The 27,280-nt window shown below is 39.8% G+C and overlaps 1 protein-coding gene across 15 annotated transcripts in view; it reads left to right on the forward strand.

Moving 5' to 3' along the window:
• Positions 1-27,280, forward strand: part of DLGAP2 (DLG associated protein 2) — a 655,212-nt gene that overhangs the window by 555,676 nt on the left and 72,256 nt on the right. For all 15 annotated transcript variants that reach the window (XM_008163720.3, XM_065590150.1, XM_005289668.5 and 12 more), the window contains one exon: positions 10,321-10,532. In XM_008163720.3, the coding sequence (XP_008161942.1) occupies positions 10,321-10,532 (212 nt within the window). The remainder of the gene's footprint in view (positions 1-10,320; positions 10,533-27,280) is intronic.

The following is a 27,280-nucleotide window of genomic DNA, read 5'->3' on the forward strand; positions in this document are numbered from 1 at the left end:
ACAACACCCCTATGAGGGTGAGGTATGCACCCCTATGAGCATTCCCCTATGAGGTAGGGAAATGCTACTGCCCCCTATTACAGGTGATGATATGAGGCCCAGAGAGACCAGTGACTTGCCTGAGGTCACTTAGGAACTCTGTGGCAGAGCCTGAGGTCTCACGCTTAAATCTAGGTGTCCCAAGTCCCAGGCTGCCCCCTAATCACTGAATCATCCTTCCTTTTCCTCTTACTGAGAAACAGCTGAACTGTGTGTCCTCAAATTTTCATCTATGGGGAGTGACCAAGCCAGGAAAATTTCAATGTGAAAGATGACAATTTTTAAAAAATATGAATAACTGAAAACAGAAGGTTAGAATGGAAGCTCTTGTGCAGCTTTAACTATAGTGGTTGTTACTGCTCCCCAAATAATTTTTCCCTTTATATAGAAAGATGTTGGGAGCAAGGAAATCTTCAATTATCGGATTCTTTGGCTGATTAGATACAACACATTTGAAGCTGAAGCCTATTATTTGATTTATTTTACTCTTTGACATGAATCCCTGGGTGTGACGAGGATTTTCAGGGAGAAAGCTGGAAGTGAACTAAGTATCAGTAGTAAAATTATAAACTTAAAAGTCGGATTTTACAGTTTCCAGTATTCAAATATCTGCGAGCACTGCTGGAAGAAAAAAGGAAACTACTTCAGGCAAAAATGTACAACTAATAACCACTACAGTTTGGGAGCGTAATATTATGTGCCATTGATTGATATTCCTTCCTCAGCCATTCAACAGTATTTGAAGCAGCAGCATGAAATCAAGGTAAACACATCAATGGTACAGCGAATGAGTCAGCACTTAAAAAAGAAAATAGCATGTTGTGCTAAAAATGGCCACAGCCCCCTTCTGCCTTCCTGATGCATTAAAGTGCTAGCGTCATCCGTTAACTGCACTAACATTGCTAGCGCGCAGGTAATAATAGCAGCAGTGGATTCTGTAGCATGAAAGGAAAACACTGGGTTTATCTGTCCTTCCGTTTCATGTTATCTTAAAAAAATAGACCCAGTGTCAGTGTGGCTGCACTCTGGATTCAGGTCTGCCGATGTGGAGAAGAGTGCTGAGGACAGGCCAGCGAAGGGGACCACTGAATTGTCACTTACACAGGTCCTAGTTCTGGAACCTCACTGGGGCCACTGTTGCTTCAGTAAGGTAGAGTTACAGCCTCAGAAGGTCTGTGCCGCAGCTGTGTGCTGTCTCTTGGTTGGGCGGATGGAATTCATCCTAACCCAACTCTATATGCACTACACTGTCATGAAGGCAGATTACAAACTCCAGATTTTGTCACATGAAACCCTATATTCCAACTATACAAAACTACTTCCAGTGCTGAATAACTATTGAATATAAATTACTCCTAATGTGTGTTACAATGAACTACTCATATGCATTCATTTCATAATGTTCCCAGTACATTATATCTCTGTACAATTCTGTACTTACTCCCTGAATGGCTTTAAAGAACTGGGGACTTTACACTAAACTGACACTCCTCCTTCCCAGTTTCCAGGTATGCAGAGGTATCAACATGGCCAAGTGCTGCTCTTTTCAAGAGAAAAGTGAAATAATTACATGGACTCTACCATTGGGCAAGGTTATGACTAAAACCACCAAGAGTCTCCAGTAATTACCGTGATTAATGACATGATAGTGTGCTGCCTCCAAGTGCTAAGAAGCCATTTACCATTTCTGATGAAAATATTGCTGCAAATGTGACGTGGCTGGTTTTCCAAACAAAATAACAAAAATATTCATAGTTTCATATCTTTCTAACAGCCGGTGCAAGTTGACATTATTGCACAAGTGTTGTCACCAGGATGGGAAAGGAGAGGCTGTATTCCTACCAATATTTTATTGAGAATGATTCTCCTTTATATTTCTAGCACTTTTTTGTTGTCAAAATAATGTTCAACATTAAACAGAGAGGTAGGTTGAAAGTTGGTCTTCCTCACATTTGTCCAGGGCTACCCATAGGGGCCCAAGAAGCCTGCAGCCACAAGTAACTTGATATTTTAGAGCCCTGGACCAATTCACACATGTGCTGGGGGTACTGCTCGGACTACTGCCACTGATGCTAGATAACCACACACTCCCCTTGGCTGCCTAGGACTGAGCTGATCAGCTACTGCAGTTTTGGGTCATGGAGGAAATTGCACAGCACTCACTTTAAAAACATCATTTAAAGAATGGACTCTGACGCCCAAATGGTCATGATTTTACCACCCTTTCTGGGTCATCTTATAGTCTCATCTTTAAAGGCTGTTTTTGAAGTTAGTTGCTCATGTGCTTAAATATCTTAGTGGCAATGTATTCATAGCCCCACTTACGTCAAGTAAGGGAATAAATATACCCCCCTTTAGAATTGTACAGATAGTAAAATGTCTGCTAACAGCTGGAAAGTAACAAAAATGACGACCTTCCTCTGGCGGCTAAATAATTACCAATGGAGTTTTGAGTCAGCTGATCAGAACCATAAAACTCATTTGTTAGGGTGAGAAGAGAGGATGAGAGATAGAATATATGTGCATTTCTATATAGCCCTTTTAAAAAGAGGGTTTTTTAAAGACATCTGTGCTATCATTTCAGTAATGCCAACATAATGACTGGGGGGAAAGCCCATGGAGGAAAAATGTGTCTTGCTTGGATTAAACAGGTGGTTTGAAACAGCAGTAAGTCAATGTGCTCTATGGAACGTCTAGTGCACAGTAGGAGGGTTCACACCAATAGTTAGTGCACAGCATGCTGCAGCACTGTAGATTTAGACCCCAGTTTGCTGTGCAGTAAGTGCTGGTGTAAGCAGGCCTGGAGATGCTGTCAGAGCACTTTTCTTGTTCCATTATTACTTTACTAAATCACAAAATAGGTTTTCTGTTACAATTCCTACAATCACCAAACTTCTGCATGTACCTCAGTGATTATAAACAGATGCACTCTTGTAGATTACAGTTGTTTAACAGCTAAGATTTTTGGAATCCTGAAAGTGAATATTTTAAAAAAGTGGGCTACACTTTTTGGTTCATGCAGCAAGCGTACATTAGGCCAGCTAGGTTATCTAGAAATAATGCCCTGCATGTCACTTGTTCCTTATGGGCCAAATCCTGTTGCCTCCCATCAAGTCTGAATAGCCGAAGTTGGTGTGTGGATTTCCAGGGCAGTAGGAAATAAAGGCTTTTCTCTTGTCCCCAGGCTCCAGAGCAACAGCAGAGCTTCTCCATGACTACTACTGTAGGCTGTGCTGTGTCCTCACTATTTGAAATAATGGTCAATGATTGATCTTCCAACTCACCCTTGTCCCTCACCGAACCCATCCATGGAAGATGCAGAGGGAGGCCATAGTCTTGGCTCTATCGTCTGTGGAGGACTTGAATCCAGCATGTTGGATTTCTTTCCTCTGTACATCAGAACTACACCACTTGTACTTCATGCAGGGCCTTTTATGGCCACAGAGAGGGAAGACACATGATTACCTTTCTGTGAGGTAGTGACTGGAGAAATGCAAAGGTAGAATGATGTAGCTCCTCAGAAGGGGATAGTTACCAGTAATTCCAAAAGTCAGTTTTTACCCAGCCTTTCTTGCCTAAGAAGACTTGTGACAAAAAAGATATACCCAGAGCTCTGTGGCGCAATGAAAACAAATTACACAACCACCACTCTTAAATTCTACAACAATGTAATTTTGTCTGTCACCATGAAATACCCTTCATTTCCACCTCCTCATATAAACACCCTTTATTCCCACCTCTTCATATAAACATGCACAACTATGGCTCCTGGTTTAAAATACTCAGGGATGCGAAAGTCATCTGAGTATTCTTACAGTGATTCTTTTTATAGTGAATGGATGAGGATTTTTTTTTCCATTATATCCTGTAGGTAGCCTGGCTCCACAACCCAGGCAAAGGTCCCTGTATCATTCAAAGCCTTTTTCCTCCCATATGTGCCAGGGAAGCTTGTGGTCAGGTTCATTTGGCCATCCTCCTAGTCCTCTGGGCCTTGTCCCATCATCCAGGCAGCCCAGCTGGCTAGCCTACGTTTCCAGATTCCCCTGGTTACAAGCTGGACTCCAGCTCTAGCTCCCTACCTGCTGTTTCTTTGCTCCCTAGAACTTGCACCGTAATTCAATTAAATCAGCTTTTGGGGAAAGCTGGAGAACAAGGTGCATCTACAGACAGGTCCCAGTAAGGGTAGGGAAACAAAGCTGCATGTGTGGCTACAACAAAATAGTGAATACCATGTCAGAAAGGCTGGATTCTGTGGCAACTTGGAAAAGTCCCTCTATCTATCTGTGGCACAATGTGGCCCCATTACCATGGTATCTATCTGAGCACTTCAAAATCTATAATGCATTTATCCTCCCAACACTCCTGTGAGGTAGGGAAGTTCTGCTGTCCCTGTTTTACAAATGGGGACCTGAGGCAAAAAGAGACTTGCCGAAGTCTTTGGCAAAGCAGGGACACAAACCCAGATCTCCAGAGTCTCATGCTACCTTAACTGCTAAACCATTCTTCTTCTCTGGCTATGGAGTCCATTGCCATGGAATCACAGAGACTGTGGGGCCCCGATTGGGGCATTTCACACCTCTTCAAGCTTTTGCTTCAAGGCTCTCTGAAGAGTAAGGCAGGTGACACTTCATATATTTATACTCGATTCATGTATTTCAGTTTAAGATGAGATTTTGGAGCACAGTTCTGTAGCAAGTGGATATTTTGTGAATACAGAATCCCTGAATACATGGGACCCATGTCGTCTTCACCTCAAATTTCAGGTACTGCAGTTGTGCTCTGCTTGGGGCTACTCTTGAGAAAAAAAAGTTTGGTAATGTCAGCTAATACAGAATGCAGCTGCTGACTTGCTTTGTGGAGTGTCTCACACAAGCATATTATGCTTGTACTTTGTGATCTGCATTGGCTTCCAGCTCATTTCCAGGTGCAATTGAAGGTTTTGACCTATAAAAGCCCTAAATGGTTAGGGATCTATCTGACCACCTCCTTCTGCATGTGATACCATGACAGATGATATCAGGTGAGGTTCTCAGGATGACGTCCCCCTGCTTTAAATGGGAGAGTTGTTGGTAGGACATTCCCAGCAAGGGGTCCTCAGCTCTGAAATTAACTCCCCCCACTTGTTTGACAGTGTCAGTTGACCTTCAGGGTATGCTGCAAGATCTCTCTGTTCTCCCACATGCTCAGGGATGGGGGCGGCTTATGAAATTTGAAGGGAATGGAGAAGGTGGCTTTCATTAATGTTGAAGAGGAATTCCTGGTACATTTTATAAAGCTTTTTGAATGTTTTTAATTATATAATACATGTACGTAGAGCAATGAATCAGCACATTAAAAAAATCAGAATAACTAAATAACATACGTGCATTGAGAAAGATATGTGCACTGAAAATGGTGTTGAGGAGATAAAACGTTATGTATTTAAGGAACCAAGGCCTTCCTTATAGGTACAGATTCATCCTATAACTCCTCCCTACTTCCAAAACCTTGAGAGTCATAGTCAATAGGGCTAGAGGAGATAGAGCCAGTCAAATTTGTATGGGGTTAGAGACATCTGATTCTAGAATTTGAGACAATAAATTTATTTGCATTTTTATGGTTATGGAAAATTGCATACATATTTTTCATAGAATTTCTCTTTTTTGTTTTTGGTTTTTTTGTTTGTTTGTTTTGTTGTTTGTTTTTGGCCCAGTAACTGGCTTAAAAACCATTTACTCACAGGGTTTTGTGTTTTCTCAGGAAAAAAATATTTCTTTCAAAAATGGGCCCATGAAACTGGGACAGAACTCTCAAATCCACAATCTAAAGTGAAAAGATTTGCAATTTTAGCATTTCAAATTTTGCTGCAAATATTTCATATGCCAACAGGAGCTTGCCACAGTGCCAAGCATGACATTGTGGCATTTACCCTCTAAGGACAAGGTAAATCAAGGAAAATAGTCAATACCTAATGAATTTCTTTTTTTACTTTATTTTTAAAGTGCAGCAATAGAATGTTGTCTTTAGATGCTTATTGAAAAAGGTGCTGCTTGGGCAGAAAACAAAACCAAAAAGCATAGCCCTCTATACTCAGAGAAAAGTCACAAAGCGAAGGAGAAGCGTCAGGAAAAAAGTCACCAACAGAGAGAGAAGCTATTAAGAATCCACGTCTCAGTGTAACTATCAATCAGGCTCACAATATTCTTCTTGTCCTTTCACATCTAATTCCAAGAATAGTCTACGCAGTGTCCCTGGGTTTGGATTTTATAGAGCCATCATCCCCACCCCAGAAGGAAACATTTAGACCAGGGTAGTGTTTTTGTCCTTTTGATTTTCTGAACAGCCATTCAGGTGTCTTCGAAAAATCTCCAGCCTCACACAAAGTAAGCAGCATGACTGAGCTCCCTCTTCTTGTTCCAGAACTTTCTCTAGTTTAGTTTCTTCTGGTTGGATAGGCCTCCAAAGTGGATTATCTGAGAAAACAAACTGGAGAAACCCAAGCGAAAAACAAGAGCAAGGACTAGCAAATAAGTTCCACACTAATCCTGGCAGTTTTCCATGGAGAAACTGCTGGCTCTGTGCAAACCTCTAAGGTTCTCCTAACCCTTCTTCAGCAGAATGCTGGGTGCTTCCTATTAACTCTTGAGAGAATAAGCTCATCAATGTTCATGCTTCCCACCGCAGACCAAAAACTAGAAAACATTCAGGCAGGCATCAATATCTACTTTAATTTATGCACTTTTTCCTCCAAATGATACATGTTATACTCATGACAAAATCAGAGTGTGGGCACTAGCCTTAATGTAAATTCTGTAGTGGATGCTTGTGCTAGGAAGACTTGCTTGCCCTATAAGGACCCTCTGAACAAGCATGTGGATCTTTCAAAAAAGCTAGCGCTCTAGTTGAATGGTTCCTCTATCATCTTGGGAAGTTTTCTTCATGCTGCAGAGACATTCTCTACACATCTAGAAATAGTTTCTAGTGCATCCATTTATCTGCCCCTCTTTAGCTATATACAATGACATGCTGGGTTCTCTTGAAGAAATCTTACATGGGGGGCAGGGAATCTGTCATCTAAATTTTAGTTCTTGCTCTCTCCTTCTTGATCAGGCTTAGAAAGCTTTAAATTAAACAAGAATTACATGTGTTACCTTATCTATATTAATGGGTTACTTAGTTTAACCAATTACCCACCCCAAAGTGTGGGTTTACCTCTACTATAATCTGAGAGAGTTTAGCCCCCAAGATTGACTACAGTAGAGAGGTTATCAATAGAAGGGGGACCCCAAGGTGCACAGCAGAGGCTACATAGTGCTCTTTCTGTAATGATTATATTTGTTAGCCATCAAAACAATACGCATTGCAGTCTGGTAAAGCAGAGAGACCAGTACAAAATGCACAATATTTGCATTACTTACATCATCCCTTGTGGAAAAACCTGAAGTGTTAGTCCTCACCAGCACCATCATCATCACCACCAGTGGGCCTCATCCTAGAGTCTCCCACCCCGAGGCACACAGAGTGTGATACAGCCTTTATAACGTCTTATGCTGACACCGAGTGGGGTTCATACATATTTATGAAGGTTTTAACTCCTTTTCCTTATTTGAACGTCCATGCCCCACTAATGCTCATTAACATTTATGTCATGTTATCACCATAGGAACAGGCAATTACCTTAAGGAAGTCTCCAACATTTCACTCTGCCTACCAATGGTCAGCTTGTGGTGTCTACTGATCTCTTGTAGGTATTAGTATCCAAACTCAGCAGTTATTTTCAAAACATCAGCATATCACAAACAGAAACAGAAGCTCAGCAGGTTTACTATTGACTTACTTATAGTAATTTATCCTAAATCCTAAAGTCTAATTTTACTAAGCTAAATATTTTACAAGCCTGGGAACTGTAGGTCTTGTAATTTCACCTCTATATCCTAAATATACCTGATACCTTTTATCCTTGCCTACACATGCCCACCAGACAGAGCTTCAACCCTTGTTCTTACATTTCTAGCCTAATTTCATGCACAGGTTGTGTATGATGATAAGATTTTGATGATAATTTTAACTTATATAGCCCCATTCATCTGAAAATTTCAAAGCATTTTACATTTATATGATAATTAAACATCATAGTTTTTCTGTGTGGTAGGTAATACTCATTTTAACCTTGGAGCAACAAAGATTACAGTGAGATTTTCAAAAGAGCTCAGAACCCAAAACTCAGGCCAGATTTTCAAAAGCCATTAGCGCCTGTTTAAACACCAAATAAGCAGCCTGATTTGTATGAGTCCAGCACTGTGGGTGTGGAACACTTTTGAAACTCTGGAAATTAGATATGTACCTAAATGGAAGCTGATCCTGATGTGAAAATCTGATCTCAAATGCTGGGGGTGGGCTCTTTGGAAAATGTGACCCTAATTACTAGCCTAAGATCCCACAGTGGAACAGGAACACAAGAATGAAGAGATTCCCTAACTCCTGCACTCCCTTCTCCTCACACCACGAGAGCACAGAATTTGTTAAAGAAAACTCATCATTGTCCATAGTTGTTATAACCAAATCAGCAGCAAATGATAAATTAAATGAAAAGATCTGGACCTTATCAGCTTATTGTTTTTTTGAAGGAAAATGCATATGGTAATATGCAGTCCTATTGCTTTGTGGATAAAAATGGCAGATACAGGAATTTATGTGAGCATCTAGAACAGGAAGAAGGCTTTTTTGAAATTATAAATATCGGCACTCATCACTGTATGCAAGTAGGTAATTAGGGTAATTATTCCCAATTAGCAGCTGCAAACCCTGCAGATGGGAATTTCAGGAACTGATAACTATTGTAAAAGTCATTTTTGCAAGCTGTAAAACCACTTTAACATTTTGGAACGCATCCATTTAATACCCCCTACATGATCTGCAACAGATTTTTGTTAGCATTTCAAAATAATAAAAAAAGAGAAATATGTTCATGCAGTATTATAGCCCTGTTGCTGTGCTGTGGTTCAGGACATGTTGGCATCTGAAAGAGGCTGAAGTTTTTTTAAAAAATTCAGGTGTTTAACCTACAGTATAATGATTGTACAAAGAGCTGAAGTGAATCTTGAACCTGCTCATACTGAAGCTGAGCTTGAGTATTGCCATGTTTTTCAAATCTTGTAGGAAGAAGTTCACAGGGGGCTCATGCAGTGTCCTTTGAAGTCAATGGAAAGACTCCAATTGTCTTCTCTGGGCCTTGGATCTTGTCCCATGTGAGGAAATTTGGACCCCACACTAAAACATGTTTCCGTTGAGCCATTAGGCAACATCCCTCCTTCTACCCAAGATCCAGAAACTCCCACTCACAGTTGCCATTTGCTACGGGGTTAGTGGCCTCTTCTCTCTCCTGGATCTTCCAGAAGTTTTTTCCTTTTTGAGGACTGGACTACCAATTAACTTCTTTCAATCACCAGGATCTTTGGTTGGCCAGTAAGGGCTCTTAATGTAAAAGGGTTTTGGGTGTACTTGTGTGCTCTCTCAGTTATATTACAAGCAAGAATAATTTGGTGGAGGGCTTTTTCTGATTCCAGTGTCCTTATGAACTTAGCTGCAAAACCAACTTTACCTGTATCAGGTCATGTAGCCATACAAATCTAATCATCCCAAACAGGATGAAATATTAATGTGCCCATGGTGGAAAGCTGTCCTAAAAAAGCTGTTTACCAGCTTTCTAGCTAGAACTGCCCTTAGGATGAAATTGCAAACTTTAAACATTCATAACTTTACAAACAAGGCTTGAGTTGAGCTTGAGTCACAAATAAGAATCTCAAAATATAAACTTGTTTTTAACGTGTTCAGCTTTCAGCCATTTTTGAGTTATAGAAGTACAGAATTTCAGATTGGAGCATATGGGGAAAGTAGGCTTTTTCTTACTTGAATTACTCAAAAACAACTGAACTGATTTTTCTCACACTTTTTAAAAAAAATCATCTTAGAGCTGAGACAAAGCAGTGAAAATCTCAGAGCAAAATCAAGTTGTTACAATAACTTATGGACACTTGGAAAAGTTTGTTTACACCAGAGGCTGCAATTCATCCTTAATATAGGAAATTGAGAAATGAAATAAAGCAAATAGGGACCCACTTGTATGCCAGTAACCAGAATGCTTTTCAGTTACTTAAATCACTTAGGAACTTTTGAAAATTTTACCCAATGACATTGTGCCTCAAGGGTCAAACCTAAATGACTTGTCTTTGAAGTGTGGAATATCTAAGGCTGTCTCTTAAAATATGATGAGATTCCTGCATATTTTGTGTTTGGTACCAGGTGCCTCAAGATGAATGGGGAGGGTACCCTGTTGGCGGTAAAGACGAGGAGATCCCCTGCAGGAGAATGAGAAGTGGGAGTTATATTAAAGCCATGGGAGATGAGGAAAGCGGAGATTCTGACACTAGCCCTAAAACATCACCAAAGGTAGCGGTTCGACCAGAGTCATTATTAAAATCCATTGGACAGAGACCACTTGGAGATCACCAAAAGTAAGCTTCCCCAAACTTTGTCGCATATCTTACTGAAAGCCATAATGACTCAGGTCATTTTTTTATGATGTTTTGATGTGATTACAACAAACGGTTTTCATGAAATATATATATATATATACACCGCAAAAAATACAACACTACTACTTTTATATCATCTATAACTTTTAGTTATCAACACGATGCTTTCCATATAGCAACTTTCCCATGTATCAAGTATATTGTATCACACTCATTTAAAAAACAGTATAACATGTTTTTCTGAGCATTCATAATGGGTGGTCTATCAAATAAGTAATGTACATATTATAATTGTCTAGATATGTATTTACATAATGGAGACAGACTTGTGCTTCTAGTAGGTTTTTATTTGTCTTTTTTTTTAATGTACCGCTACAAAACTATACATTTAAGTATTTTTGAGAGGTAAATGTTCAAAGTGGTAGCATAGCTCCAACTCTGCAACTTCCATTAATCACCAAGCGAAGAAATTGAGAATGAGACTGACTGACAATTTTACCTTTATCCACCAGCTGTGCTGTAGATGTTATATGAAGTACCTTAGTGATGCACACTTTTATAATAATAATAGTAATAATAAAAAACCTCAACCAAAGTATAATCTGTTTGGCTTCATTAAATAACAGAATTTAGTTAACAGATTGGAGGAAAAATAATGTTCACAATACTTACAATAACCAGTGTCATGAAAGCAACATGGAATCTAAAATCTTGCTTCAGAAGACAGTTCTAAGAGTGTAGTGCTCTATTTATTTGTGCAACGTGAAGGACATTCTGTTTTCTTCTTAGAAATCAAAAATTACACATATTTAAATAAGTTATATGTTATAAAGGGGAGCTTTTTATAATCCACTGTATTCATAATGCAGGAGTTTATCAATAGGTCATTGTGAAAACAGTCTATCGATTTTGCCATGTTTTGCAAATATACTGTACAAAACAAAAATATTAAAAACACAGAACAGTACTAATGCAGTATACTAGAAACGACGGAAATCATTGGCAGATTTGCTGTTGATTTCAACTGGAGCAGGAGCAGGTTCATTTTAGCATTGTAGAAAATGATTAAAGGTTTATTTGTGGCTTTGCCACAAGCCCTGAGCCAAGGGCAGCACGTACGTGAACTGTCTCAGGACCAGACCATGAACAAGATTGTGACTGAGAGCCATTTTCTGATTCCTAGTTATCAACTTGCCCAGTACCAGGTACAGGTTATGTCCTCTGGTGCACCAGCTCAGCTGCATTGATTGGCTTGTCCACCGTGATCAGGTAGCTTGTACAGAGAAGTAAGTAGGTACTTATACTCCTTACTCCCTTGTTCCAGTACATAAAATGGTTCAGAATTGAGCTCTACAAGAGCACTAATGTCTTTGACCCAAAAAAAAAAACCTGCACTGACATTTTAAGTGTAGACAAGTCCTAAGGCAGAGGTTTTTTTTAAATATTTAGGTGGCTAAAGAGGCAGGTAGGCTCATCTAGTGGGTTTTTCAAAAGCTAGCATACCTTTAAATCCCTTTAAAAATCTGTCCCTTAGTCTCTCATCTGACAGATGCAAACACTCGAATAGTGCAAATCCTACTGCTATAACATTGTGTGAAAAACTTACCAGTGTAATTTACTGTATTTAAGTAAAATATAATATAATAAAGCCTTCTGTGTTGGAAGCAGAAGCGGATTCAAATATCTGTCCTATTTCATGTTTGTTCCTTCTTGGAATAGTGCCAATGCTCATATTTGCCTTGGAAATTGTCTCAATTTCCTTTTGTCAGGAGTGGAAAAATTCAACATATTTTGCTTTGTGGTTCAGTTTGCAAGGGGGCTGCCTGATATATAATCTGGGATCCTACATCAAAATATGGACTTTAGGAAGTAAATCACCAACTTTTTCAATTCAATCCACTGTTTGCTGGTAGAAAAGCATTTAACCTCAAGTTATAGATTTTCTGATCTTATTGGCAACAGTCATGTAGATGAATAATCATGTGGTGCTAGTGTTTTCCATTATGCTTTTGAAGCCACTCAAGAGAAACTTACCTTTGCAAACATGAAGAGTGACGTGAAATGAGCTAGGTGAGGTAACAATAAAAATGACAATGTGTTGTGTATACAGTATTTTGCCTACTTCTTCTCTAAATAACAGACTTTACTATAGCAATAGATCCTCCATATACATTGGATACATATGGTATGTGTTGTGATATTTCATTTATGAATCTGACAGGTATTTAGGACAAATTATTTATTTGACTAACTATAAGAAATAACATTAAATAAGCACAGTATTGATTCTGCTATAATCTAGCCTGGCTGTATTCAGTATTCTGTATTCAGGAGAGACTCTACTGTCTATGTGTTTGAGTGAGTCCATTGGAGTGAACAGGAAATATGACATTGCATAGTGTCACTTTAAACATTTGAACTTCCTGCTGAAGCTTAATCCTTTATAGCCCAAGTATAACATAAAAATATAAGAACAAAAAAGAAATATGGGATTTGTTGTACAGGATCTTTTCTGCAACCATCTGCCTCTGACAGTGGCCAACACCCGAAGCTCCCAGGGTGGTGGCAGTTATGGTGAGTTTGGATATAGCATCCTTTTGATGAAATACTGCTTGGTAGGCATGCAGACAGGAAGCTTGCCTTTGGGTAGTCTTGTGAAGGATCGTGCAGGGGCCAAATTTAATCCTGCTTCCATGCTATATTAATTAATGCACTATTTCACTATCACCCTTTGCAGCATGTAGCTGATCCATCCCTGTTTAAATTATTAAGTTTAAAACTTATTTTTTAAAATATGTTCTGTATTTATTTTAGACGTGGCTTCTTTAGAGGGTGGTGCTGAGGGAATAATTTCAGCTGAGGAGATGGGAAGAATAATTAGCAGCAGAAAAATTATGTTAATCTTGTATTTGCTCTTTTTATTAATCTTTGCTTTTATTCATCCTCCTGACAGTAGAAGTCCAGCTGCACACTTCATTAGCAGCTTTCCAAGTTTCTGCAGTGAACTAGCAGCCAGCTAGGAGTCTCGGACGGTACGTCTATACAGGGACAAAAAACCCACAGTTCCCCCAGGTCAGCTGACTCGGGTTTGCAGGGCTGAGGCTCTGGGGCTGAAAAATTCCTGTGTAGATATTCAGGCTCAGGCTAGAGTTGCAAGGTCCCAGAGCTTGGTCTCCAGCCCAAGCCTGAACATCTACAAAGCAATTTTTAGCCTTGCAGCCCGAGGCCCAGAAGCCAAAGTTAGCTGACTCGGGCCAGCCGCAGCCATGCAGCGAGTTTTTTTCCTCATCTAGACCTACCCAAAGGGATGAAAGCGGAGATTTACCAAGAGCAGTTTGATAGCTTGTTACAAAGCCTTATCAAACTAACAGGGTAATTGCCAGGCCAGTGGCATAGCTACTTTCTCTACTGTGATTCAGGAGATCTGGGTTAGACTGCTCCCTCGGTTGGGAGAGAATGCTTGAGGGGCAAAAGGCTTAGCCCCTGGGAAAAGAGATGTTTTGCAGTGCTGAAGAGCAAGCCATCTGGCTAATGGCTGGACGTTGAAACTGGACAAATTCAGACTGGAAATAAGGTGTGATTTTTTAAAGTGAGAATAATTAGCTCTTGAAACAATTTACAAGGGCTGTGGTGGATTCTCCATCACTGTCAATTTTTAAATCATGGTTGGATGTTTGTCTGAAAGATTTATTCTAAGCATTATTTTGGGGAAGTTAAGTGGCCTGTGCTATACAGGAGGTCAGACTAGATGATCACAATGATCCATTCCAGCCTTGGAATCCATGAACCTGTGAAATAAAAAGTATCTTTTATGCCAGTGATATTCAATTAGATCTCCCCATGGACCAATTTGAGAATTTTATGTCAAGAAGCAGGCCATTTTGCAGGCCATTTTTGCAGAAGGCTGGCAAAAAAAAAAAAAACTTCAGCTGCCAATACATAAAGACTTTAATTACAACGTAAGTATTACTTTTCTATCTTCCAACGAAGTTGATAAATCAACATTATTACCTGTGTTTGTGGCAATCTCTAATGGGGAAGCGACATCGACGATCACTGGCAAGTTTTGTGAAGAGTGATTTGTAGGCGGTCAGGGCAAGGCTCATGCATTGGTGAAGATGCTCATCTGTCACATGATTGTGGTGGTGGTTTTTTATAATGTTCATGGTAGAAAATCCAGATTCGCAGAGGTACGTTGATCTGAACATCATTAAAAGATAGCTGGCTAGATTCTGGCTATTCCGAAACTGCTCAGCCTATTGAGTCCAGAAATCACAAAGTTCCACTTTCTTTGAATTTTGTTTTGAAGGCATCTGAGCTCTGGAGCTTTACAGTTTCTAATTGAAAGACACGTTCATCAATGAATCACGAATGGTCTTTGCATTAGAAGGGCGAGGTCCCTCGGCAGAGCCAGCAAACCACTCAGGAACAAATAAAAGCAAATCCTTGGGAATTTTAAAATTCTCAAATCACATTTTAAAAATTTCAGTCAGATTGGGTAGGATTTCTTACATTGTTTTTGTCGTCAGTTGTTTGCTTCGTGTGTGTGTGTTCTCTGCGTGCTGCACTGGCTCTGGCCAGATAACCTGTACGGCGGGCTCCGATTGAACTGCCCAAGATTCCACAGATTCTGTTCAGTAGCAAAGACACTCCGCCAGGTTTATTGTCAATAAAGTTCCTAACTTCCTGGATCAATTACAATTACAGTGTACTATTACATTGTAATGGGCATACATGTGCTACAATTATACTAGTGTTACTTTCCATTCCCTTTGCAGCTGGACAAAGACACACCTTCTGTGACCCCTCTTTTGTATACTGTTACAAACAAGTTACTTGTTGCCCCTCTGACGTGGTTAGTTATCACTCTGCGTTGTACATGTTGGTTCGATGAAAACATCTCTTTCCATCAGCTGTTATCCTGATCTTATCTTCAAGGGGAGTCAGTGTGTCCCTATTATCTTCGGGGAGTGTGTTTATACCATACTTGGTATCAGTGTGTTCTGGTACCACCCTTTTGGAATGTGTTTACATGAGTGTCCTGTGCCTAGCACTACTTAGGAACATTTGCGTTTTTGAAATCCCAACCCTGTTCTTGCCAGGTTCTGGGAACCGGCAAGTTGGCATGTTTTGTAACAGGACCTGACTTCTGCTCACAGCCTGATTTTGCTTTATATCAGCAGGGCCTGACTACTTTAGTTCAGGCCTTAGGCCTCATACCAGGCCTCATGTGTCTAGTTTTCTCGTTCTACTACAGTTTTCTTCTAAATTTCATCTGTAGAAACAACACATGTGGGAAAGTGCAACACCTTTTCTGTTAAGCTTGTCTGAAAGATTTCAAGATTCCTCTAAAAGCCACACACTTTTTCAGACAGATCCCCAACACTGCTTGCACAGCCTTGGAGCTGTAAGTTGAGGGAATTGAAGTGACCAGTAATATTCCACAGAAAAGCTACCCGTGACATAGAGGGGACATCATTCATAATTTCCAGGAACTTGCAAGCCTTGTTGGTCTTGTGGTTTGAAAGAAATTCTATTCTTTCTTTTTGAAGTTCACAAAGCCTTTGTAACATGCATCTCCCACTTAACCAGCTAACACTGTTGTGCTACTACAGGTCACTGTATTCAGCTGAAACGTCATGTAAAAGAGCTTTGAAAAGATGATGTTGCAAGCTAGAAATTGAGCATATGTAGTTCATCAATCTCATTACAATACCCATTGTTTTTTTCAAGTCCCCAGACAACTTACCGCCCAGGACAGTCTGGTGAATGATGGGTGTATTGCTGCCAAATGTGAAGCAAAGCCCTTCTCTTTCCGTGTCCTGGAGGGACCTCCATGTGTAACAAGCAAGTTTACTTTCTGCAGATCTAAACCGTTTTTCTCAAAAATGCCTTTTACCTTTTCAAAAATGATCTCTCCTGTGTAGGTTTCTAATGATATTAAGCACAAAACTTCTTCCTTGAGAATTTTACCATCATAAAATGTAACAAACAGTGATAGCTGGGCAGTGTCACTTCAGTCGCTTGATTCGTCCATTGCAAGAGACATGTATTTGGCAGTTTTTTTAATCAGAAAGAAGGGTTGACAAATAATCCTCATAAATTACCTCCCATCTTCATACTGCCATGGGATCAGAGGGGGATCTTGCTTCACATGGTTCGCAATGTCATCTTTGTTTTTGTCTCCGGGAAAAAGCTCCTCCAGCATTTCCAGCGTGCACTCTTTCGCAGACTTGGCATCCAGGAAAGGCTTTTTCTTTTTAGCTAGTACCAACGTTATCCGAAGAGAAGCAGTGCAAAGGCGATGCATGGGAGAGGGGGACATGCAGGGTCATGTGCCTTCCCCCCAGATTTGCTGCTTGGCTTGCATGGTCACACAGACTGACCTCAGTAACACTGCTGAAGCTGGCTACCCTCACTCTGCTTCCCCACATGTCTCTGAGCAGCTGTTGCTTTTTCCTGCACAGTCACTGATGTTGTGAGAATGACATTTGAAGTGTGATATGAAGATTTTCAGTTTTGTCACGTCTTGCAACACTGCCAGGAGGATAGGCCGTGTTGAAGTTACTGTGCTTTGATTCAAAGTGGTGCCTCATGCTGACCACCTTATAGATGGATACAGTGGTTTGGCATATTAAATACAAAGGTTTTGTGTTTAAATGAGGTGGCATAATAAAAAGAAAATCCACTGTCCAGATTGGGTTAAAAGCTCGGTTTTTGCTGTCGACTTTCTGATGTTTACTCCCACTCACATTCATTTTTGGCTCCATTTCCATCACTAATGAAAAATAGGTGGTGTCTCAATCATAGCCAATGCAACCTTGAGAACTTAAGATCCAGTAAGCAATGCTTAATTTGTTCCGGGGCTGAGCACCGGCACCTCTAAGATTGGCAGTTCATAACCCCGGCATCCGGCCATTCTCTAGCCCCCAGCCAGTGCTTCATTTGTGCTGGGGCTTGCCAGGGCTGAGCCTGGCACTTCTTTCATTACAAATTAAGCACTACCAGTAAGTTACTTACTAAGGAAGTCATAGGCAAATGATAGGCTGAGCATCACTGTTCATGAATTTAATTATAAATATTTTTAAGGAGAGCTGGTGGGCCACACAGGAAGCCTTAACAGGTCACATTTGGCCTATGGGCTACCTGTTGAATATCACTATTTTATGGGGTCAGAAGGAATTTCCATCCATTCTTCCTTGCAGAAAGAATAGTGGTTGCTCTTGAACAATGCAGGATACCTTGTTCCCCCAGTTGCTGAGCATGTTGCCCTTCACCAGCATTCACTCCAAACCCAGGAAGTAATCTAACCCAAATCTCCTGAATGGTAGTGAACACTATCACTATGTTATTGGCTTGAAATCCAAGGCACCAGATGGGAATGTCAGTGGGTGATAAGGGTAGATCTTCAGGCTCTGACAAGAATGTGTGAAGGCTTCCCAGGAATAAAACAGCATTGTTTCACAAAGCTGTAATTCAGCCCAATGATGTGCAGAAATAATCATTTACAAGGGCAAGTATCACAACCATGAATTTACAACTTCTGATGACAAAGCCTTTTTTTCCCCAAACAAAGTTGCCTGTTAACTTCTGCTCTCAACTTGTACTGTATCTTACTTTTACTTTTCTTTTAATTTAAAAGGCTGAGTCAAGAGGTGTTTTTGTTTTTTTCTTATTTAATCTCCTACAATAAAAAGTCAGTGTGTATAAATGCTCTCTGCCGGAGGAAAGAATTTGAAAAATAAAATGTTTTTAGTTAGAGAAGCAGAAAAAAATGCATATATTAAATTCTGGTTTTCCTGATGTGACTTTTATTTCATTTTTTTAAGTTACATGAAGTCATCTTGTGAGGGCCCTATTCAGTAAAGCACTTGTGTGCTTAAATCTCATCAACTATAATGGAACTTAAGCACGTGCTTAAGTGCCTTGCTCAATACAGATGGACTTTAGCTCATGTTTAAATGTTTTGCTGAATCAGGGCCTGTTACAAAAATATAGATACGTACATAATGGAAAAATAAATCAAATAAAAGCAGAAGAATATGAGAAGCAGCCCCTCAGAGAAAATAGATAAAGTTTTCAAAAGTACCTAAGTGACTTAGAAGCCTAAGTTTAATTGAAAGTAAATGGGACTTAGGTGCCTAAGTCGTTTAGAGACTTTTGACAATTTTATCCTATATCTATGATTTCTGTAGGCCACCGTTTTGGGAAGCAAATCATGAAGTGAGGGTAATGATTAGAAAATTGCTACAATAAAAATATTCTTCATACGGAGTTATGATATAAATCACAGTGTTGGTAGTGCTACTGCCTAAATACATTAATCACAGCTAAACAGAACCAACTTTTAAAAAATAATTTTCAAAATTTTACATCATAAATAGTTCACCATAACAATCAGCCATTAAATCATCTTTAAGTATTGCTCCTTTGAAGATAAAATTATAGAATTAAGAAGGCATTTAATTTCTCTGACATAAAAAAGAGGATCTCCGGTTCCTTCCAATAATTAATAGAAATTTCACAGGGAAAGAAACAACATCCTATGCCCTGTTCCTAACATGGTCTCATTTTAATAACTCGAATGTGCAGTATCTAAGATGAGTTTGTCAAAAAAGGGAAATAGATGGCTACTTTCCTACACAGAAAACCTTTTTAATTTCATTTGGCCCCAAACCTGATCTCTATCATAGTCAGACCAAAAAGAAACTATTATAGTTTGGCAAAGCTTAGAAAGTAAATTTTCCACTATTGAGAAATTAACTAGATTTATAGACACCTGCTGTCTTTCAAGGAACCCAAAATAGCTATTCTATCCTTAAGGGAAAGTCAAACTTAGTATCTATAGTCCAGGGTTTGCAATTGACTGAAGGTGGATACATCCACTCTCCCATGCAGACAGCCCCATTGACTTCAGCAGGGCTCCACAATCACTGTGTGAATCTCAGCTTCTACAGAATGGCACTCTTCATTTGTAAGATCCACGTTTATGAGCTTTTTATGTAAATCCAAACATAGAATTAAGATACATCCGGGTAGAGAAATTAATATCCATTGAAATGCAAATCCCTCAATAAAATAGGTTATGACGACTGATGAAACACTGCTAACATTAATATACCTGCTTGTTAAGTCTCAGGTCTTTAACAAATTTTATGTTACATTTTTATCACAGAATAATGCTTCTCCATTTCATTTATTGACAGTTAAAGGTGGTTGTATTTTCTTTAATGTTATCGTTCATTCTTAGATTTTGGACTAATACAGTGGTGATCCTGGACATTTTTTTTAAAAGTCAGAAATACGGTGTTGGAACATTACAATTTCCTAAGTCCTACAGGGCATGTTTTGCCCTCAAAGTGAATTCCATTGAATGACATTGGGTTCCTGTAAATCAGACACACCCTTCATAAACTTGGTGGAATTTTAAGAACTCAACGGTGAGATTCTGTGCTTCGCCTCTAAGCACAGAACTCACCACCCTGGGGAGCGCACTAACATGGTTTTAAGGTGCCGTTTGCACCCTTCTTGTGGTGGGCTGCTCCAGAGGCTGAACCAACTCCCAGAATAACTCCAGAGAGGTGTCCAAGGGCTTGTCTTCACTACTGGGGTAAGTCGACCTAAGTTACGCTACTCCAGCTATGTGAATAACGTAGCTGGTGTCAACATAGCTTAGGTCAACTTACCCCAGTGTCTTCCTTGTGTTGTGTCGATGGGAGACGCTCTCTAGTCGACTTCCCTTACTCTTCTCGGAGAGGTGGAGTACTGGGGTCGACCGGAGAGTGCTCTGCCGTCGATTTAGCACGTCTTTACTAAACCCATTAGATTGACCCCTGCTGCATCGATTGCAGCGTCGCTCTCCACGTAGTGAAGACCAGCAGTAAGTTAAAACAGCCTGTTCCCAGTGAGCAACTGCCTAAAATCTACTAAAACCCAGGATTGGACTGTATCATGAATAATTTTTGTGTCCATTGTAGCTGTTTAACAGCCTCATAAAAAGCAAAGGAAGGCAGATTTCTGAAAATAAAAGTGCTTGCTGTTAACTCAACAGGAGACCCTTTTGTGATGATAGTCTGAAGAGATACGGACATTTATAAATCATATGAAGTTAGCACCTCACTCGCCTCAGAAATGCCTGCTTTAAAAATTATGATTAAAATTATTGATTTCAAATTAGCTTTGCAATAAAAATAGCAATAGACCATAGCAGGCACAAAGGTTCACACTATTTGATATCTTCTCTGGCAGCTGAGAAAACCACCAGTAACTTATGAAAATTCTGCCGTAAAGTACAAAGCTAGATGTGTAATGCTGGAGGAAATGGATCCCTAGGCACAGCATGATATTTGATCATCCATGATATTAGCTTATCTTTCCTAACTGCAGATGTTATTAGCAATTCCAGTCTTTTAAAATTCAGCCACACTAGTTTTTATGTTTATTCCTTGGTTCAATGAATTCCACATGTTGACTAGATATTATGCTACCTTAAAAAAACCAAAACAATAAAACAAAAAATCCTTCCTTTCGTTGGTTCTAAACCTACAGTACTACCCTTTAATTTCATTTAGTGTCTCCTTTTTCTTCTTCTAAAATTGGGTAGGAGGAAAAGATGGACAGATTACATTTCACTAAGTCTTTCATAATTTTCTCAAATCTCCTCCTTTTTCCTTTTCAGGATAAATAAAATTAGACCTGGTTCCTAAATACTACAGTAATTGGTACTCTTTAAATACTTAAGATAGGCTATGTCTACACTAGAAACTGGGGACCTGATTCCTAGCTCATACAGATGTACCCAACATCTCTGCTCAAGCTAGTGTGCTATAAATAGCAATGTAGTCGAGGTAGTACACGCGGCAGCTTGGCTTAGCCGCCTGAGTATGTACCCACCTAGACCCACTGAATACATACTCGGGTGGCTAGCCCAAGCCACCACCAGTGCTACCTCAGCTATGCTGCTATTTCTAGTGCACTAGCTTGAGTAGCGCAGGTACATCTACACAAGATAAATAGTTTTTGCTAGCTCTTATGTTTTTTCTTGCTGTGTCTCTATCCTTCTTGTCCTTCTTTGGACTTGTTCAAAATCCACCTTATCTTCAAGGTGAAATGACCAAATCTGTTCACAGTACTCCAGAAGTTGGTATGCCATGCCATGGTTCATTTATGTCATCATAACACAACATGTTGCCCTCTTTAGTTGCACCTGAGTAACCAGTTTAGTATGCTAAGTGCTGCTAAGAAATCTGCATTGAGCAATCCTCAATAACCCCTAAGCCTTTCTTCTTAGGGCAGTGGTTCTCACACTGTGCTCTGCGGGGCAGTTGCTAATGGTCAAGGCAGAGCTAGATGTTCCTTGTTTCCAGTTTCTGTTATGGATGCTGGGCTATCCATTGGAACAAGAGCCTGGATTCCTGGGAAAGCAACTGAAGAGGCAAAGAGCTGGTAGCCAAATCTCCTCCATTAACAGCCACCACTACAAAAAGGGAAGAGGAGAGGAAGTGACTGCAATCCTCATGACTGGAATGCGTGTATATGTACCACAGTGCTGTTCTGCATGGAATGTTAGATCTTCTCCAGCATTGTCTTGCCCTCTGCTATTGGTCTGTGAGGAGAATACAAGATCTTCTACTACTAAGAATAAATTACAGTTATCTTCTCTATCAAGTGGTAGAACTGTGACCTTTGGCTGTGAAGGTCATGAGTTCTGTTTCTGCAGCATCAGACACTGTGGCTGCCATTAAAAAGTCAACACTTACCACAAAGTAGTATTTGAGACACTGCGTACTCTGTGTTGCATCCCATATACCACTGAGCGTTAAATGCACTGAAGATAGAGACTGACTTTTTGATGGCAACTGCTGTATGTGATTGGTGTCTCTCTATCTATTTGGTCCTTGATAACTAATATCAGGGTCATAATGTGCATCATAGAGTGAACCATTTATCCTAAGGAATTAAATTGAGAGTATATCTTAGAAATAAATGTTTTAATGCTAATCTGATTTAAAAATTTATGGTATCTTTTTAGATCAGAAAAAGTTCAAAATATTAATTAAATGGGTGTCTAACGTTTGTAATATTTCTTTTACTCTGCTATAGACCTTTGACTAAATTACTGCGTGCTGATAAATGAAAAATTACTTAACTATCAGGAAGTATCCAATCCCTCATCCATCAAAACTCAATTGCTTAGGGTGCTACAGTACTCTGTTTTTTTTCCCTTAGTAAATTATTGCTGTTTAAATTGTCAATTATGGTTTATGATAACAGTACTTCCTGAGAAACTGAGTATCTCCATAATTAATTACTAGATTGTTAGACCATTACATTGTGTGGCAAAGAAAGAAGACAGTTATTAACTGTTGCTGATAATTGATTTTTTGGCACTTTATAATACAACGTGTCTTATTTCTATTGTCACTTTTTTTTGATGTTGCCTCTGTGATTCAACTCCTGGAAAAACCCAAATCTCAGTGAAGAAGCCCAAAGTCTTTCTGTTTTTCAGATTGTTTCTGGTCTGAGAATCCAGGATTTGGTAACACCTGATAGCATGCAGAGGGTCCAAAATGTTTTTCACCCATTTTTGGAAAATAGCCTACATTAATAACACCAAACCGTTTTAAAGGACCCATGTTCAGAGAGAACAATGATGATGACACACTAAAAGGAAAGCATGGATAGTGCATGCAGTGTTGTTGTACCTGTGTTGGTCCCAGGATATTTGAGACAAGATAGGTGAGGTAATATCTATTATTCGACCAATTTTTGTAGGTGAAAGAGACAAGCTTTTGAGCTTACACTGGATCAATTTTGTGTGGTTTCATTTTGTTTTAGCAATATTAGCATCTGTTCCAACATGATTTCACTGCGATAACAAGGGACCCAGTCTTGCAGTGACATCAGCAACATTTGGCGATGCTGAGTGCCCTTTAGTAAGACCTGCCCAGTGGTATATCTAGTACTGCACAGGGCAGGGTACAAGGTCTGTCTCCGAAATAATGCCTTAAATAATACTGGTGTCTCAGTGTCTAATTGGCATAAGTTTGTTTCTAACCAGAAGAAAAAAGTTGCAGAAATTTTCTTTAAAAAATGACTGTCCAGTGAGTATAAGAAATAAGTACTTTATAGACTGAAGGTCTCATTTTCAGAAGAGTTCACTAATTTTGTGCATTGCTATTCCATAGTGCCCAACTTGAGACACCGGCTGCCTGATTTTCAGAGGTGCTGTGAACTCATAGTTGTCACTGAAATCAATTTTCGTTCACAATTATTTATTCTTTCCTGTACGTAGAGTAAAGTCTTTTTCCTATGTAACCACTTGCTCTTTATTCTAGGCTGATTTGCAGTCAGTTAACTTGAAGCATGAGAACTAGTGCAGACAAACCACAATAGTGCTAGGAAACTCAAATGGGGCTGGCAGTGGTGTTTTGGCCTCCATTCTCCCTCTGACATAAGGCCAAATTTTCAAAAGTGGGCACGGAATTTGGGTGCTCAATTTGAGACACCTGACGTCGGGCATCCAAAATTAAGACATCCAGAAACAGCAGCCACTTTTGAAAATTTGTGTGTCGTATTTTACCCTTATGCCAAATGAATGTTTGGCTCTGTGTGCCTTCATATTTGGGTGCCCACTTTGAGGCAATTTACTCAACTAAAAATATCCAGCTCCATTTTGAAAGATCCAGGAAGTTTTAATAAAAACTGGATATTACCACTTTTCATCAGTAGATCTCTAAAGCCCTGATTCAACAAAGCACTCAAGCATGCGTTTAGCTTAAGTATGGGCGTTGTCCCAAACATAAGTATCTGCCTAGGTGCTTACAAATAAGGACCATTATTCTTATTTTATGTGTTTCAAGTTAGTTCCACAAAATCAGTGACCTCTTATGACATACTTTGATCTATGTGTTCTTTTTACCTTGAAGCAAAGAACAAGTCTAAGTCCGTATATTCTTTTGAAATGTCTATTTTTACTGTCAGACATATTTATTTGGGGTGTCCTTGTTTTGCTTCTTTAGGAAAGTCTCTGTGATGTCTTGTAGCTGAACATATATGTAGAAAATGTTATACTGTCATGTCCCAATGATGCAAAGTTGAAACTGAAGAAGCTGCATGGGAAGTATGTGGGATTTTTTTAAACATAAAGGGGAACAACTTGCCCAATTTTAGTCCATAAATAATTTTGGTCAATCTTATTCCACATTCCAATCAGCAGAAAAATTACATAAAAAGTTTATTAATTGAACCCCATAGCTACCAATACATTTCCAGTGAGGACAAATTAGAAACCAAACTTTGATGCTTATTTCATTTTATTTAAAAAAATGATTTTTATTTTTATTTATTTTAACACTATTTGCAATAAGCTATGTAGACCATTCAGCAGCCTGCTGAGAAGCAGACACTGAGATCAGAAAAGTGACTTTTCCTTGGCAAAAAGGCAATCTTTGACTTTAACCCACTGCCTACAATGGGGTGGTGAGGAAGTACAGTGGTGCAAATACAGTATGTTGGGTACCTCCAGCAGTGTTGGGTCAGAGCACAGAGCAGCTGCTGCTACATGCTATACATTTTAACAGAGTGCAGTATGAGCTGTTCCCATGCCATACCAACATAGGGGGAAAGGGAGGGGGGATAGCTCAGTGGTTTACGCATTGGCCTGCTAAACCCAAGGTTGAGAGTTCAATCCTTGAGGGGGCGTTTTAGGGATCTGGGACAAAAATCTGTCAGGGGATGGGTCCTGCTTTGAGCAGGGGGTTGGACTAGATGACCTCCTGAGGTCCTTTCCAACCCTGATATTCTTGAAAAGGACCATATTGCAGCCCATTTTGAGTTTCCTAACACTGTTGGGGTTTGTTGGTACTAGGGTATTTTTTTTAACCCTCAAATGAATTAATTGCCCATCAGCCTTGGGTAAAGAACAAAACTAGCATTCCATCTTTGTGTTCTTGTTTATACAGAACAGTTATGTCTTGGTCCATGATTGGGGCTCCGAGATGCTGCTATAATACAAATAATAATAATAATAATTAATAATGATAAGATTCTGCTAACTTAGGACAAAGAACTTTACTTCGCCTGGGCAAAGAATAAACTTTTGTAGTTTGCAACAAATGTTTGTGGAGTGTTCACACTGGCACTTACCAATGCGCTAACTACCTCAAATTAATTGACAATTAACTCAAGATAAAAGAAAGTCTAGTGTTGACATATCTTGTTGGTGTTAGAGTTCCCTGCTCCTAGTGTACTTAGATTGTGCATTGTGCTTGAGCATGCTGTAAATGGGTGCGGAGGCTCACTGCTCTTTTTCCTGCACCCTGTGAATATGCACAGATCTAGTCCAAGTCCTGGACTAGGACAAGTGCAGGTTGTTTTCTTGCCTGTGCTAGTGCATGAGGTGTAAGGGAGAGGGAGCAATGAGCATCTTTGTCCCAGACACATGGAAGGAAAGACAAGATGTGAGGGATGTGGTTTAAATGGGCAGCAAATGTATTAAATTATCTAGGAACTATCTAGGAACTACAACTTGTACAGTGCAGGGCATGATTCCTTTCCTAATCATGTCCACCTCGTGGAGGGCTGCAGTCAGACCCTAAGCCCTCCACAGCTTATCCCAGCCCATTGCTGGGATCCCACGGCCCTCTCCCATCTGAGGGTTAAGGGGCTGAGGAAAGGGTGCTATCCCCTTGCTGTACAATACATTGGGAGCTCCAACCCCATTCCTCAGCTTCCTTAGGTGATGCTTTCCTGAAGTCCACTTCCAATGCCAAGTATCACAGAACCGGACCCACTACCGAACAAGTACCTGGACACATGACACCTGTTAAGTTGCGACAACTTGAACCTTAACCTCCTGACCTACCCACTGGGTCTGTGAGCTGCTGTGGGAAAGGCAAAAAACCCATCCTGATCAATCCGGCAGTGAAGGGAAAGTTCCTTCTTAGTCCCATAAAAGACAGTTACAGCAATGGGCATAGCAGACCAGGCCTATATAGTAAAACTGCAAACATTGGCAAGGGGAGAATTGAGGGCAGCTGCTTTTAACTCAAGTTGACAAGTCTTCACTGCCTAAAAAGGTGTGACTTTACCGTGAGATAATGACATGCAATATCTTGCTGTAAAATCCTACTGGAGACAAGGCTCTGTAGTTTTTAATGTGATGTAGCCAGGGGAGGTCAACTGCAGCTGGGGATATAGTGCAGACCTTGCTTCGCTACATCATTGTAAACCCTACTTGTGCCTTGTCTCCACTACGAGAGTTACTGCGGATTAGTTATCGTGTTTAAAGAAAAAAGAAAACCTTTATTGGCAGGGAAGACATGGCCAGTGCCTCTTTAAACAAGACCGTCTTCTGGGACAGGAGATGATGTTGGTGGCATAGGTTCAACAGTACACTCAGGGAAAAGTAACTTGAGCGGTGCATTGTAAAAAGACCGGTTCAGGAGATTTATGCAGTTGTGCTGTGTGCCATTACAAATCACATTCTTTAGCTGCTCTTCTGTAAATGTATTGATATTTTTAACCTATCAGGCATCTTGAAATCCAGCACCTTGATGAAAAAAGGATGACAGAGAAGAGTGATTTTTATCCCTGTAGAAACATTTCCATTCCTGCAGTAGTTGTTCTTCATATTGATGTTCACATTTTATTTTAGTAAAATGTAACATTTGTAGCCAGGGGAATATTAGTGATATTCATTTACAGTAAAAATGCTGAATGCTTCA

The sequence above is a fragment of the Chrysemys picta genome, chromosome 3 (assembly GCF_011386835.1).
Source record: "Chrysemys picta bellii isolate R12L10 chromosome 3, ASM1138683v2, whole genome shotgun sequence".
Classification (NCBI taxonomy): Eukaryota; Metazoa; Chordata; order Testudines; family Emydidae; genus Chrysemys; species Chrysemys picta.